General features: G+C 35.8%; 1 protein-coding gene across 1 annotated transcript in view; it reads left to right on the forward strand.

The window, feature by feature from the left end:
* DCC (DCC netrin 1 receptor) overlaps window positions 1-16,445 on the forward strand; it is a 1,105,377-nt gene that overhangs the window by 908,631 nt on the left and 180,301 nt on the right. Inside the window, exon 14 of the mRNA XM_087439250.1 lies at window positions 8,342-8,452. Within this exon, the coding sequence (XP_087295376.1) occupies window positions 8,342-8,452 (111 nt within the window). The remainder of the gene's footprint in view (window positions 1-8,341; window positions 8,453-16,445) is intronic.

The raw sequence follows: 16,445 nt of genomic DNA on the forward strand, positions 1-16,445 counted from the left end.
AAAAAAGACCCCAAGTATCCAAATAGGCAGTTACCTAGAAATTTCAGACAAAATCATATCATGGAACACTGTACATCTGTTGATAATGATGTAATGTAAAAATATTAAATCACATGTTAAATATTTAAAACATATTCTTAAGTGAATAACTCAGTTTTAAATCAGTATTAGTACATGAGTTCATATTTAAAAGGCAAAAAACATTAATTCATAGGAAAATATTTAGAGTAATATATACCCAAATATTAATAGTGATTTTTGCTTACCTTTGTAACAACAGTAAAATGTGTATTTTTAATTTAATTTGTAAGGTGAAAAACAAAAAGCCAAGAATCTGATGTCATATTATGACTTTTGGGTACCCGAATTGAAGATTTCCTACCACTAAAACTAACTCTATGCCACTGAACAGCTGAGAAAGGAGTGGTCTGGAGAATAAATGAAGATTATAATAATAGCCACATGGCCAAAGAACTTGCCAATGTGAATTGTTTAGTGTTTATGAGTTTTTTGGCAAATGGAATTTAACACATTCACCTCAGTATTATCAAACCAAGATACTGACTCCCTAAATAAATGTAAACTTTTAGAATTTTCTCTCTACAGAGGGTAAAATCATTTAAAAAAAATAGCCGCAAGTCTGAAATAAAGGTGTCGGCAGGGTTGGTTCCTTCTGGAGGCTTTGAGTGAATCCATCCATGTCTGTCTCCTAACCTCTAATAGTTGCGGGCAATCCTTGACATTCCTTGGCTTGTAGATGCATCTCTCCTATCTCTGCATCTCCTTCCTCTGTCTTTCTGTGTCCTCTCTTCTTATAAGGACACTAGTCATTGGATGTGGACCCCACCCTAAATCCAGGATGATTTCATCTCAAGATTCTTAACTAATTATATCTGTAAAGACGCTATTTCCAAGTGAGGTCACATTCTGAAGATCCAAGTATACATGAATTTTGGGGAGACATTATGCGACTCACTACAGACTCCTTTTATTTTTCCTCTCAAGGGCAATAATTTTTACTTGTATTCTCTAATAAACTTTATTTATTCAAAAATAAATAATTCAGTCCTATATTTTTATTCATCTAAAATATGCATGACAATTAGAGCTTCTAACCAGCATGGGATAACCCATTACCACTCTGGTTTAATATCATCAGAGCCAAAAGCAAAGTAGTAGGATGAATTAATTAGCTTGTTTTTGGAATAGTTCACAAATGCTGATTCCCATCTTTATAGATTTGTAGGAATCTGGCCTCCAAATTTGAAGCCTTCATTCATACTGTTCCATCTTCATTTCAATAGTTATAAAATGAATTTGGGAATGCAAATGTAATCTGAGCAGTTATATTCGTAATGGTGTCTGATATTTATTGCAAAAAGTCACAGACTTCATTTTCAATTTGAAATGAAGAAATAAAAACAGACGGAGAATAGCTTCATACCCTAAAAACATTAAACAAGTTTTGCAGAGCCTCTGCCTTCCTCTGCCCTGCTCTGTGACCCGGCTTAGTAACTCCTGTTGCATTTGTAGATATTGTGGGAATGTCTTCAATGCTACAAAGCACCAAGGAACCAGGAAGTACTACACATTGGCAGATTGGCTGTGGTTTTGACCTCTCCCCAGGATATATTTAGTAACTTATGCACTTTCTAGTATGTGGAATTAATTGATTTTCTATATGAATCTACAGCACTTTAAAATGTATAGGATTTGAACCCATGTTTTCAATACATGTAAGATACATGGATATATTGATTTGGCTTTTAGGAAATTGGAAATGCCAGAATGCTTCATTTGGATGATATAAATATTCAGGTGTAGAGACTCAAACATTTTTTTTTAACAATCCTCTGTCAGACAGGTGGTTTTGTTGTGTGTGTTTTTTACTAGGATAATGAGACATCTGCAATAACAAAGTAATTCAGAGTTACAACAAGGATTTTAAATCACTCCTATCAGTTTTGTTGTGGGAACCCACGTCAACTAAATTTTAAAGTACTATTGTTAACTTTTGAGTGCTCTTCAGAGGAGGTTGTTTGGAATTGAATTTACAAGTTTCCTTGTGTTTCATGACCAATGTAGAATAAACATAGTGATAAACGTGTTGGTATTTTATGGACTAAAAAATTGAAACAATCACATAGGATTTTATAAAAAAGTTAACATTAGGGGAATAAAGGAAATTATATTGTTTGAATAATACACTATCACTTATCATAAGTTCTAAGAAATTAGAAATAGAAGAATTACAGAGCTTGAAGGCACTTTGTAGTGGGGGTGGAAACAGGCAGAAGAAAATATGCTTTTAACAATAAAATATTTTTACAGCTAAGAAAAGCATTGCTACCTACACCGTAGTTCCTTTAGAATAAAATTTACTTAGAAGCACCTACGAAACACACATGCACACTCACAAGCATACACATGCTGAGATTGAATCATAGGTTCCCTACAAGTAGAATAGGAACCACACCATTCATCTCATCCAAAGTTCTTGTTTTACAGAAGAGGCAACTGAGAACTGAAGAGTGACATTGCTGAGATCGACCACTAGTTAAGGGGATGATCCCAACTAGACTGCAGGCATTCCAACTCCTAGTTATATGCTCTTTGTACTACACAATGTTGTCATCTTTAGATCGCTTTGTTGTGAATGACTCTGGCTACTATGTGAATCTATAAAAGATCATTGATAGTAAAAATAATTTTAACATTTACAGCAATGATAACAACAAGATCCACTTTAACAACAGCTGCTACACTGAAAACAGTATGAAGTTTCCTCAAAAAATTAAAAATAGAACTACCATATGATGCAGCTATCCCACTCCTGTACATAACCAAAAGAATTGAAATCAGGTTCTAGAAGAGATAACTGCACTCCCCTGTTCATTGCAGCGTTATTCACAACAGCCAAGACAGAGAAACAACCCACATATCCATTGACAGACAAATGGCTAAAGAAAAGGTGGCATATACATATAATGGAATATTATTCAGCTTTAAAACAGAGGGAAATCTTCCCATTTGCGACAACATGGATGGACCTGGAAGACATTATGCTAAGTGAAATAAGTCAGTCACAGAAGGACAAATACTGCATGATTCCACTTAGATGAGGTATCTAAAATAGTCAAACAGAGGCAGAGGATAGAATGGTAGTTGCCAAGGGAGAGGGAGAGAGGAAAATGAGGAGTTGTTCAAGGGGTATAAAGTGAGAGTTATGCAAGAGGAATAAGTTCTAGAGATCTGCTATACAACATAGTACCTATAGCTAACAATACTATATGATGCATTTAAAAATTGTTAAGAAGGTAGGTCTCATGCTAAGTGTTTCTACTATAAAAAAAGCAAGAGGATGTGAAATCTTTTGGAAGCAGTGGATATATTTATTACCTTGATTGTGGTGGTGGTATCATGGAGGCATGCACATGTTCAAATTCATCAAAATCTATGTATTAAGTATGTGCAATGTTTGGCATATTAGGTGTACCTCAATAAAGCTGAAAAAAATCCCCATGAGAAGAAAAAATACCTTTATATATTTTTTCAAATTTAATCTTCATAATATTTTTTATGTACATATCCCCATTTTATTGATGAGAAAACTTAGGTAGAGGGAGGGCTAGCAAATTCTTCAAGGTCACGTATCTAATAAGTGCTAGAGTAAAACTTCAAATCTAATTCTGCTTAAATTGAAAACCTATACTCTTAACTCTTAAACTGTAGGTAACGTGTTGCTGACCGTATGTTATGAACGTGTGGTTGCGTGAGTGGATAAAGAGATAGTAGAGTAATGCAAGGACGGAAAGAGGTATCTATTGGATAATAAAAATTGAAGAGCAGCTTTGGAGCTGAATAACTCTAGAAGAGATTAAATTAAAGTTTTCCTACCAATTTATTTTTAAAATGCTATTTAATATTTCCACCAGCCCAACTCAGGAATGACATCCCAGATAACAACTTTTAGAAATACACACACAAAAAAGCTTTTGATTACAGACAGGCTTCTCTCTACCCTACCTCCAATGAATGACTAAATGAATAAATACTGTGTTGAAAGATCTTTAGATATCAGCTATCTGGTTGGGGCTCAAAAAATTGCTTGTTCATGGTGATTGTTGGTTTAACTCCTGAAGATACCTCCTCTTTCTAACAGGCGAACATTTTTTCTAAGTAAGAGAACAACTTAACTCTACTTTATACTGAATTTGAGGTTTCATTGATCTCTTAGGTTGATCTACTGTCAAAAATGGAATCATCAATTGTTTCCTGCCTGTCTGTCCACTGCTCAGTTCTGGGTTTACGTAATCATTATAGATGAAAATACCTTGCGCTTTGCATTTGCTGCTGATGTCCCTGTTAGGTCCCAGCCTAGGCCAGGTTGGTCTCTGAAGAGAATGGTCTATAGGATCCCAGCAGGAGACAAGACACAGCCCAGAGTCTTCACCTAAGAGCAGTCCTGGTTGTAATTAAGGCAGCACATAGTACTCTTGCTTACTTTCTCTGAGCCTTATTATCCTTATCTCTGAAGTGGGAGTAATAATGTATTCTGAGCCAAAATCATAGACTATCTGAAAATCGTCAGAAAGTAATCTGCAAATGGTAGTTATATTTACATCTATTAAATGCTTAATTTTATAAACTATTTTAAAAGCAGTTTGTCATTTGATTCTCAAAAGAACATTATAAGATGGAAAAGTGAGTATTATTTCCTAATTCCTTTATATGGGAAATTGAGATTAAAAGAGCTTTCAATACATCTAAAACTTGCCCAGCCAAGTACCCCTCACAGCAAAGAAGCAGGAACATTTGCGACCTAGAATTCTGAATGTCCAGAATGCCTCTCTGAAAGCCAAAATGTCCGGTTCTGCTTATCACTGCATCCTATGCTTGTCTAGACGTAGAAGAAGGTCACAGATTTAATTCCGTTGGTAAAGGCTTGGTACAGAAGGCATTGAATTTAGAATCAGAAGACTTGGGTAAAGATATTTTGAAAGAGGAATTTAATTTTTTTATCCCTCTGTGTAAAACTAGCGTTTATATACTATGGTAAAACAGATTCAGTCCAATCTAAGGAAGCAACTCCTCACAAGCAAATGGTTGGAGTGGGTTCCCTCCCTTGGAGAATTTCTCATTCTAAGGTGTTCCTGCCTTACTTACAGGACCACTTTGTTAGATGTACATCTAAATAGTATTAGATATGCCATTTGACTAGACATTTAGACCTCTTTTAATGTTGGGAATTTATGTATATATTTTAATGTTTTTTATACTTAACCTACAATTTCCAGATGTCTGTAGTGAGAGAGACTCCACAGCTATATTCTAGAATAAAACGCAAAATAAAAAAATTTTAACCTCAACTATAATATTCCAAGGAAATTTGGCAGGATTTTCAAAGTGGCCTAGGCACTAGTCTATATTGCATGTTAAACCTTCACTACAGATGTCATAGAGAGGATGAGATGAATAGGTCTCCTACTGTACATGGTTGGAAGGAATATTCTCCTCAGTAGCTTGGGCTGTTCAGGTGAGATCCCACTGGGGGGACACTTAATGGATGGTCATTGAATTTCTAATGTTTACTTTAAGTTGTTAGTAGGCTTTTGTTTTACTCAAAACTGAATGAATGATTCTGACAGATAGTGAGCCCAAAGTATATAAATCAAAATTTGGAAAATTATAAGGAGAAATTTTCATATCTACTTTATAGTGAGATGTTTTAACTAACTTCTATTAAAAATTGATAGATTCTGCACATGAAAGCCGCTTGATTTAAAGTCAAATGAATGGAAAAGAATGCAGGGCATTCAAAAAGATTTCCATTTATATATCAAAATCTTGCATATGATAAGATGGTTTGTCAGTCAGAGTTCAACCAGAGAAACAGAACCATAGGAGATTTATTGCAAGGAATTGGCTTAAGTGATTGTGACAGCTAGCTACACGATTCCAAAATCTACAGGGCAGGCCATCAGGAAAGAAAGCCTGGAACTCGCAAGCTGAAGCTAATGTCTACAGGTGAAATTTCTTCTTCAGGGAAGCCTCAGCTCTGTTCTTAATGCCTTTCACCTGATTGGATCTGGCCCACTCAGATTATCTAGGGCAATATCCCTCACTTAAAATCAGTTGAATATGGATGTTAGTCACATCTACAAAATACCCTCACAACACCACCTAGCCAAGTTGACACATAAAACTGATCATCACAGATGGTATTTCAAATCAGTTGTTGGAGATGGTATTGACATAATTGTCCATCCATTTCAAAGAAAAATGAAGTTAAATTTCTACTTAATACAAAAGAGTATATTCTTGATGGTCTAAAACTATTTCAGATAAGACCACTATGAAAGTCATGAGCTGCAATGATTAGGTAAGCATTTCTTCGCATAGTTCTCTCCCTATTAGTTTTTTAATTTCTTGGAAGAACTCTATACTCCCTCTGCCTGGGTGATCAGCAACAGCGCCTATGAAAGGGTGCAAATGTTAACAAATATAAGATCAATGCCTTGTTAAGAAATCAAGTGAGCACAAGCCTACTTGAGACATGACGGATGCCTTGTGTTCCAAATTATCTATTCACTGCCTTGCTACTGATGTTGGACATTGTATTTTAACCTAATATTTCATTTGTATTAAGCACTGCTTTAGTGGATCTTTCAACAGTTGTTTTGTGTGTGTGCCTTCCATGTGTCATACACTGTAGTGGACTCTATGGATAAACAATTAAAACACTAATAATAACAAAAACAACAACAGCACCAACATCATTCTCAGTCCATTTCTTTAAGGAGCTTCCAGTCTGTTTTATAAAATTAGAAGCTACTTAAGAGAACAACGTTTTATGTTACAGCTTTCTTTGTGTCGGGTGGGTTTATCAAATTGTCTTCTCTAATAGTACTATTTATTGAAGGCAACTGCCCCTTGCCATTAACAACTCTGTTCTAACCATCACTTAAAATAATATCTCCTATTAATAGTAAGTTAGAATTCTCCTTAAGTACCAAGATTTACTCATCTTCTTATGTAAAAATCTGTAAATACGTAACTTTTTACATGATATAAGTATCATTTCTCTAACAGTTTATTTTATTTATTTATTTATTTATTTTTTGTGAGGAAGGTCAGCCCTGAGCTAACATCCATGCTAATCCTCCTCTTTTTGCTGAGGAAGACTGGCTCTGAGCTAACATCTATTGTCAATCCTCCTCCTTTTCTTTTTTTCCCCAAAGCCCCAGTAGATAGTTGTATGTCATAGCTGCACATCCTTCTAGTTGCTGTATGTGGGATGCGGCCTCAGCATGGCCGGAGAAGCAGTGTGTCGGTGCGTGCCCGGGATCCAAACCTGGGCCGCCAGTAGCGGAGCGCACGCACTTAACTGCTAAGCCGTGAGGCCGGCCCGCTAATAGTTTATTTTCTTTATGCATTTTCCTTGGCACCAAATATTTGTGCCATTTCAGATTAATGGAGAAAACAAAGAGAGATTATATTTTTATCCTTATCAGGGTTGTTCAACTCCTTGGCATTTAAGGACATGTCAATTTAAGCTGAGTTCTCAACGTCTCAAGTCACTTGGTCTTTTGACAAGTGTCATTTGTTTTACAATAATTTGTCATGTTAATGAGCTACTTTGAGATTTAGCTAAAAGGAAAATTATTTACATAAAAAATTTACACATATCACACTAATGATCCACGGGCCCTCTCTTGTTTGCCTATACTCTCTGTGCCCTCTAAAATAAGCCCTAATGTCATCACTGTGTACAATGTGGTAAGTCCAAATTATCATAAAGGTAGACTTTCTTCATGCTCTCGTATGGAAGCTGATATAAAATGAAGTATGCCTTGTGATAGTTTTTAGAGACAAAAGCCCTAGTATTTTCTGCTGAAGTGCAATGGCTTTGGATTCTTCTTTCTTGGCCCAAAGAAAACATAATCACTGACCTTGAATGAATGATGAAGACATAAATTTTTGGAAGGACTTTTCTTGATTTATAGACAGGCCTCTTCTGGACTGTGTGGAAAAATGATCCTTGCTATTTTTTATTATTTCTTCATAGTTCATGTTTCATATTCTGCATCTGCCCTGAGGCTATTTTCAGGGATACATTTTTTTAAATTGGAAAAAATAAATGAGGATATATGAAAAATAATCTGATTTCTCACTTTAATATTCCTGCCTTTTTGGCCAAAACAACAATAATCACCACAACAATCACAAACAATATAAAGCGTGTCTACCATTGTTGAAATTTTACTAAAACTTTGAAAACCAGCTAGAAATACATGTTATTCAGTAACTTTTTTTTTCCCTGTGGAAAATTCTTTCACAGGACTAGAGAAAGGAAGTCAGTACAGTTTCCAAGTGTCAGCTACGACAGTCAATGGCACTGGACCACCTTCCAACTGGTATACAGCGGAGACCCCAGAGAATGATCTAGATGGTAAGATCTTTCCCTAATTACTATTACTCTGATTTCTATCTTCTTAGTTACTTCAGTTTCAAAGCACCCCTTAAAAAAAGTTGATGAACTCCAACCTTGGCGTTATTTATTCCTCCTGTATCTTTGGATGCAAAACAAAATCCTTAATGAATGTAGAGTCTTCAACAACGCCATACAAATATAAATTAATTATGCTTTAATTATGACACTCATAATAAGTTACTTTTTTGTCAAGATAATTTGAAATGATTTTTTTGTACTCATTTTATTTTGAATAATTGACCTTAAATATTTTCTTCACAGGAACTGCTACAATTTCTGATAATACTCATGAAATATAATTACATAGTTTCTCTTGCCCTTTTATGATGCTTCTGCAAAACTGCAATATGTATTTTCGACTTGCTTATGATATGGTCATTAATAATCAACACTTTGTTTCTTTTATATACAAAACAGTCTGCCTTATTTGCTTAATTGATAATTATGTGAGACGTGGATGAGATATTGAGATTCATATAAATAAGTCACATATCAATAGATTAAATATAAGCAAAATCTTCAAAACAGCAATATACCATGTAGAATTAGAGTTACAATTGAAAGAGGTAGAAATTCATGAAAATGAGAGGTACTTGAAACTTAAAGGTAGGTGATCAAAACTGGGACCAAGGAAAAATGACTAGAAGAATAAATGCATATGTATTAAAAATGTGATGGCACAGGATGACTGCCTAAATAACAGACAATGAAATTCCCTTATTCCTTAACTGATAGAAATGAAAGTATTCAAGTTAGTGGAAGGTAAAAATTCTATATCCTTTCCTTTTCTTCTCCTTTTTCTCTCTTCCTCCTTCCCGCCTCATTTTTTTCTTGTCCCCGTTCTTCTACCCTCACCTTTTCTCAAATCTGTCCTCCCTACCTCTTCCTTGAACTCCTACTTCTCATTTTCCTCTTCCTTGATCTTTCCTGTCTTCTCTTTCTAAATAATTCATCTTCATTCATGATTTTAAGATAGTCACAGATTTGGTTTTACAAAATAATTATGGTGGCAGTAAAACAATCAACAAATACTATTTCCACAATAACAGTAATTACTGCCATGTAACAGCACATGAATTCAAAGAATATTGATAGGAAACTTACTAAACATCAGATACTGTACTTAGCTTTGAGGATATAATAATAAATAAGAAAGACATGGTCCTTTCCTTGTGGAGCTTAGAGTATAGCAAAGAAAGACAGACATTCTAGGTAAAGTGATAGGAAACGGATGTTTTTATAGGGCAAAGCTGATTGAATATTGGCAATATCCTATAGTTCAACATGGGATGGATGGGTAGACCGATGGGCAAACAGACAGACATATAGAAGACTTGCATTTAAACGGAGACTTGAAGGATGAATAGGAATTAGCTATAAAGAACTATACATTAGAAATTGAGGGAGCAAGAGTAGAGGGCAAGTTAAATGCAAGTTTTAAGTCAAGATAGACCATGGCACTATTAGGGGTGTGAAAACAAAGACCATCGAACTGAAACACAGAGATGGCATGTGAGGAGATTTGTAAGACACGCAGATTGTAAACCTGGCAAGACCAAATTAAGAATTTTGAACTTTGTCTTAAGAATGTCGTTAAAGCAATAACTTGCTTTATCTTCAGCAAGTCATTAAGGGACTTTTTAAAATAGTGACTTAATTATATTTGCATTTTGAAGAGATTACTCTGGCTGAAGCATAAAAAATATATTAGAAATAGGCAAACATGGGCAAAACCAGGTAGGAAAATCCTAAGGTGATATTAGATTTTATAGAAAAGTAACTTGAGGCTTAGAAGGTGTTATTTAACTTGTCTTAAGTTATATAAATTAAGAAGCTGTGGAGTTGCACAAAGTCATACTTCACAATGCTTATATCCTTTACTAATAGGTTAAGAAACATTAATTCATGTATTTATTCAATGTGTATTTCTTCTTGAAGGTCTGTATATACCAGGCATTAATTCAGGTACTAGGGGTAAAGCAATAAATAAAGTCGCTACTTTCAAGGAGTATAAATTGTATTGAGGGGGCTGGCCCTGTGGTGTAGTGGTTAAGTGCACCTGCTCCACTGCTGGCGGCCCAGGTTCAGATCCCGGGCGTGAACCACCGCTTGTCAGGCCATGCTGTGGCTGTGTCCCATATAAAGTAGAGGAAGATGGGCACGGATGTTAGCCCAGGGCCAGTCTTCCTCAGCAAAAAGAGGAGGATTGGCGTGGATGTTAGCTCAGAGCTGATCTTCCTCACAAAAAAAAGAAAAAAATTTTATCGAGATAGAGGTAGATAGTGATAAACGCTCTGAAGAAAAATAAAGCACGGTAGAAGGAATAGCAAATGATTGGGGAGTATTGTTCAATATAGGGGGTTGAGGAGATCTCTCTGATTAAGTAAAATATGAGCGCAGACCTTGAGGAAGTGAAGGAGGCAGCCTTGTGAAATGGGTCAGACCAGAGCCCTTCAGACATAAGGAACAGCAAGAACAGACGTCCTGAGATTGGAGCCCAGCGGTGGCTGAAGGATGGCAAGCAGGCCAGGGCAGCTGCACCTAAAGTCATGAGGATGTGATCTGTCTTGTCTAAAGAATAAAAGGGTGGTTAGGATACACTATACAAACAAATGCTTTATTTTTCCATTTTACTTCAGAAATAACTCTTAAAGTTTATATACTTGTACTTTATCCTTTCCTCTATCCGATGGGGTATATCTTATTAGCCTTATTTTAAAGAAGAGTAACTTAGGCTAAGAAAATTGAATTAACTTCATCAAGTCACTCAGCTAGTAACTGTGGAGCTGCAACTCAAGGCCAGGTTTTGGGAGTCACTGTCCAGTACAGGTTATCAGAGGAGAGTCCTCTAGAACTGACCCAGTGACAATAAAAGACAGTGATTCAAGGTAAAAGATTCTAAGAAATGAGGTCATATCATTTACCCAGACCTAAGGGACTACATCTCTTACTGGAAGGAGTGAAGATAAACGGAGCAGAGGTCCTGAGGGTCCTATAAAATATCCAGGATGAATGGGGCTCTCCACTTGACTTATGTGCCTTTTCTCCTCACTGAGTGACTCACAGTCTAAGTGGAACCAAAATGTAAAATCACAGCTCCTTGGGTGGCACAAAACCTCCATTTCATTGTATGCTTTTCATGTCCATGTGATGTAAGTAAAATCCAATTCATACATCTATTTTAATCAAGAATCTCTATGCCATGCTCATGCGTAGAGTCTTAATAAATGCTGCTTAATTGGATTTGTTTGAACTTTTTCATGCTCTTGGCTTAATAATGTCCCTCTTTTGCGTGCAGCATTACTCCTTACTTTTTCTTTATTGAGTATTGGTGCAGTTCTTATGAAGTATGATTAGGAACCTATAGTGTGCCGAGTCATGGGGAGTACAAACATGAAACAGAGAGGAACAGCTCTCTTGAGGGATGAGGTACAGTACATAGAACGGCTGTACTGATTGGAAAGACAATGAAAACAAGTAGTACTTGAACTAGAAACTTCAGAGAAAGGAGGTTGACAGCTAGAATTGCAGGGAAGGATGTGCAGAACAGTATAGTAGACATTCTTCAAAAAGAGTGCCTTTAGGAAAATTGTTTCTGCACTGTTGGTTCAAAATATGTCCTCACTTTTCCAAATGTTACTCCTTTACCAGTAGATTATCTTAACGCATTTCAAATATTGCCTCTTTTCTCATTCTTCCACTCTTTTTTTTTTTTTTTTTTTTGTGAGGAAGATCAGCCCTGAGCTAACATCCATGCTAATCCTCCTCTTTTTGCTGAGGAAAACCGGCTCTGAGCTAACACCTATTGCCAATCCTCCTCCTTTTTTTTTTTCCCCAAAGCCCAGTAGATAGTTGTATGTCATAGTTGCACATCCTTCTAGTTGCTGTATGTGGGACGCGGCCTCAGCATGGCTGGACAAGCAGTGCGTCGGTCCGCTCCCAGGATCCGAACCCGGGCCACCAGTAGCGGAGCGCGTGCACTTAACTGCTAAGCCACGGGGCCAGCCCTTCCACTCTTCATTTGGATTATAATTGCTTAGACAATTCACGTTCTCGATCACAATGTACACATTAGCAATCTCAAAAAAAGTGAATAAAACATTAATAGAAGTAAGCTACTGGAGTTGATACTTCTTGTACATAATGCTGTTATAGATTACGATTTGAGATTGTTCACCTTTAAAACATAATAGAAACTAATAGCTATTTCAAGGCATTTAACTATAGGAGTGTGGGACAGATATGTTTCACTTGCTTTGTAAAGCAGTGTTTTACTTTCTCTAAGAAATTAATAGGACCAAATATATTTGATCCTGTTGCCTTCTCAACTTATTGATCCATGATCTCTTTTCACTGAGATACACCCTAAACTGACTTCAATTCCCCTTCCTTCCTCCTGTTTTTTTTTTTTTTTTTTTTTTTCTTTTAACTGCATCCTTCAAAGATTAACAAGTGTAACCCTTGATAGGAATTACTATGTGGGTGAATGGACAAGCTCAGAAGTGGTCATGAGCAGCTCCCAAGGAGTACTCAGCCTGATGGTTTGCTCTGTTTCCAAATATACATATATTTAAGCTAAGGAGATTTTCTTTAAGTATTTATCTCATTTTAACTTATTCATGTAAATTTTTAAGTCATAAAATAAGTTACAAATGACTTCTATGAAAGCTTTCATGGCTAATGTTGGAAAGCTTTGAGTACTAAATATTCCAAAGTCAGAAGTTTCCAGATAGAATTGCTTTGATTTCCCTTGAATTCTGGATAAGGAGGAAGCAATCATTTTGAAAACCATGTGAAATGGGAGGCATTCTTTGCAGTAGCAAAAGACATGTGCATTGGAAGGGAACTGCGATGTTAGCTCTCCCTAGGTGCATTGCGTTGCATAACTTTTCCTCTTTGCTTTCCAGTCTCCTGGTAAACTCCAAAGAAGTGATCTACTCATTATGGTGGTAACTCTGTGCCCTGCAAGTCAGCTAAAGAGAGGCAGTGGTTCTGTGCAGATAGCTGACGGCAATGAAAGCAACCCCTTCTCCTTCTGTGACTTCTGTAGTTCCTCTTGCCTTCTCCGCTTAGTTTAAGCAGTGTGAAGATCAACAGTAACTTGCAGAAATGTTCCAATTCCTTGTGGATTGCGCTTTTAATTAGGATGCTTTGTTAAAGTAATTATAGAGCCAAACCCCACTGTTTGTTCAGGGTTTCCTGAAAGCATGTTTGCTATTATGCTGGGAAGTTTTTAAATATTTACTTTGTGCCTCAAAATTTCAGCTTAAAAATAAAAAACAAGATCATTAGAATTCCCCAAAGTTCTTATGTAAATGTCTTGCACAAGGATATGAGAGAATTTATGATGAAGTTCAGCAAGGTGTCCTCCAGGAAATTGAGCTTGGTGAACAAATAGAAATTGCTACATACCATCAATAATGATGCAATTTAAAATTAAACCTCTACCCCAAAAATGGAGGAGCTTTGCTAGCAAAAATTAGCAATGCAGAGAATCCTGAAAATGCAACAGTGATATAGCAAAAACTGTGAACTGGAAGCAGGCTTTAATTGCCTGCCCCCAGGAAACAGACAATTAGCCCTGTTAGCCTGATTGGGTAATGGTAAAATGGGATTACTGCAATTTCATTTCATTTGAGACGTGAACCACAACAAAAGTCCTGTGTTTTGTAGCCTGCATGATATATGGTGTCCACTGAGAACATGATTTTGAGAAGGAACACATTAATTTTCAGAATAATGAGAAAATCCAAGATGATGAGACCACCCAGAAAGAAGGAACACTGCCTATTAAAATTGTCATATTCATCCAAAAAATAGAATCTGAAAAGTGGAAAAATCTCTAGGCAGAAGAATGAGAAATGAGAAAAACAAATTTTTGTTTAATTGAAAGAAATTGAAGAACAGAAAAAGGAAAAGAAGAAGGAAGGAGAGTAAAATGTACATATGAGTTATAGTCAGCTGAATAATGGCCCCACAAAAATGTCCATGCCCTAATTCCTAGAATCTGTGAATATGTTGCTTTACATGCCAAAAGAAACTTTGCAGATGTGATTAAGCTAAGGATTATGAGATAAGGGATTATCCTGGATTCTCCAGGTGAGCCCAGTGTATTCGCAAGGGCACTGAGAAGGAGGAAAGAAGATCAGAGTGACAGGAGATGTGACAACAGTAGCAGAAGTTGGAGTGATGTAGGGCCATGAGCTAAGGTGGGCAATCTCTAGAAGTTGAAAAAGGCAAGAAAACATATAGACCCTAGAGCCTCATGAAGGAACACGGCCCTGCTCACACCTTGATTTTAGTTCACTGAGACTGATATTGGAGTTCTGACCTCCAGAAATGTAAGATGATAAAACAACTTTGGTTTAAGTCACTAAACTTGTGGTACTTTAAGCCACTAAGTATAGCAGCAATAGGAAACTACTACAGTTGCCAGAAGAAATTTTTTTTTGGTGTCATTTGAGTCGTTGACAAAGATAAGAATACTTGTTTTATTTAGGTTTCATAAACATTTTGAGGCCAAAGTTGTGAAAACGAGCAATAAGCTTGAAATAGAAAAGTAGGTCAAGAAAAGGGAAAAATATTATAGAAATGAGAGGCTCAAAAATCTGAAATTTCATAGAGTCTGAACATTTAACAAAAGTTTAATTTGAGTAGGAATCATAAATAAACAGTGTGTTCTATGGAGATAGACTTACTTAATAGATATCTAAAGAAATAAGAGAAAGCCCCAAATTTTCTATGATTTTGTGGAAGATAAGCATCATATCAAATTGCATATCTAGCCAAGATTTGCTTTTTTAAAAACATTTTAAAATATGTATTTTCTAAATGATTGGAGAAATAAAAATAAATAAAAGGTCACATAGCAAAGTGCAGAAAATAAAATAATTAGAAAGGAAAAACGAAAAATACTTCTAGATGAAAGAAATTTTAAAACTGAACAAAACTGAATTTATTTCTCTTTTTAAAAGAGAGAGACTTTCAGATCTTGTTAAAAGCAAGATTAAACGGTGTACTTTTAAAACAAAGAAAAAATATTAAAGAACTAAAAATTGGGCAAAGAATTATCAGGCTAACAAATTGAGTGGCCTCCAGAGGGATGATGACGATACCTACATACACACATACATACATACATGAAATGGATAAGTAACTTTATATTGACAAATACAAACAAAGATACAAGTCATAAAACTTCAAATCTCAAACATACAACACTTGACAATCAAAGTATGTAAACAAGAGTTTTCCGAAAAATTCAAAACGCCAAGCCAGATTTGGGAAAGAATCTCTTTAAATACTTAGAACAAAATAAAACTGGCAATCATCAAAAAGACAACAAGTAACAAGTCTTGGTGAGGATGTGGAGAAAAGGGAACGCTTGTGCACTGTTGGTGGGAATGTAAATTGGTGCAGCCACTATAGGAAACAGCATGGAGGTTCCTCAAAAAATTCAAAAAAGAAGTACCATTTGATCCAGCAATTCCACTTCTGCGTATTTACCCAAAGAAAACAAAACACTAATTCAAAAAGATATATGCATCCCTATATTCATTGAAGCATTATTTACAATAGCCAGGATATGGAAGCAGCCTAAGTGTCTATCAATAGATGAATGGATAAAAAAGATGTGATATATGCACAATGGAATATTACTTGGCCATAAAAAAGAATGGAATCTTGCCATTTACAACAACATAGATGAACCTAGAGGGTATTATGCTAAGTGAAACAAGTAAGACAGAGAAAGACAAATACTGTATGATTTCACTTATATGGGAATCTAAAAAACAAAACAAATGAATAAACAAAACAAAACAGACATTTGACTCATAGATACAGAGAACAAATTGATGGTTGCCAGAGGGGAGGTGGGAGGGGGGCTGGGCAAAATAGATGAAGGGGATTAAGAGATACAAACTTCCAGTTATAAAATAAATAAGTCATG

Source organism: Ceratotherium simum, chromosome 14 (assembly GCF_057802395.1).
Source record: "Ceratotherium simum simum isolate JZ-2026a chromosome 14, ASM5780239v1, whole genome shotgun sequence".
Taxonomy (NCBI): Eukaryota; Metazoa; Chordata; class Mammalia; order Perissodactyla; family Rhinocerotidae; genus Ceratotherium; species Ceratotherium simum.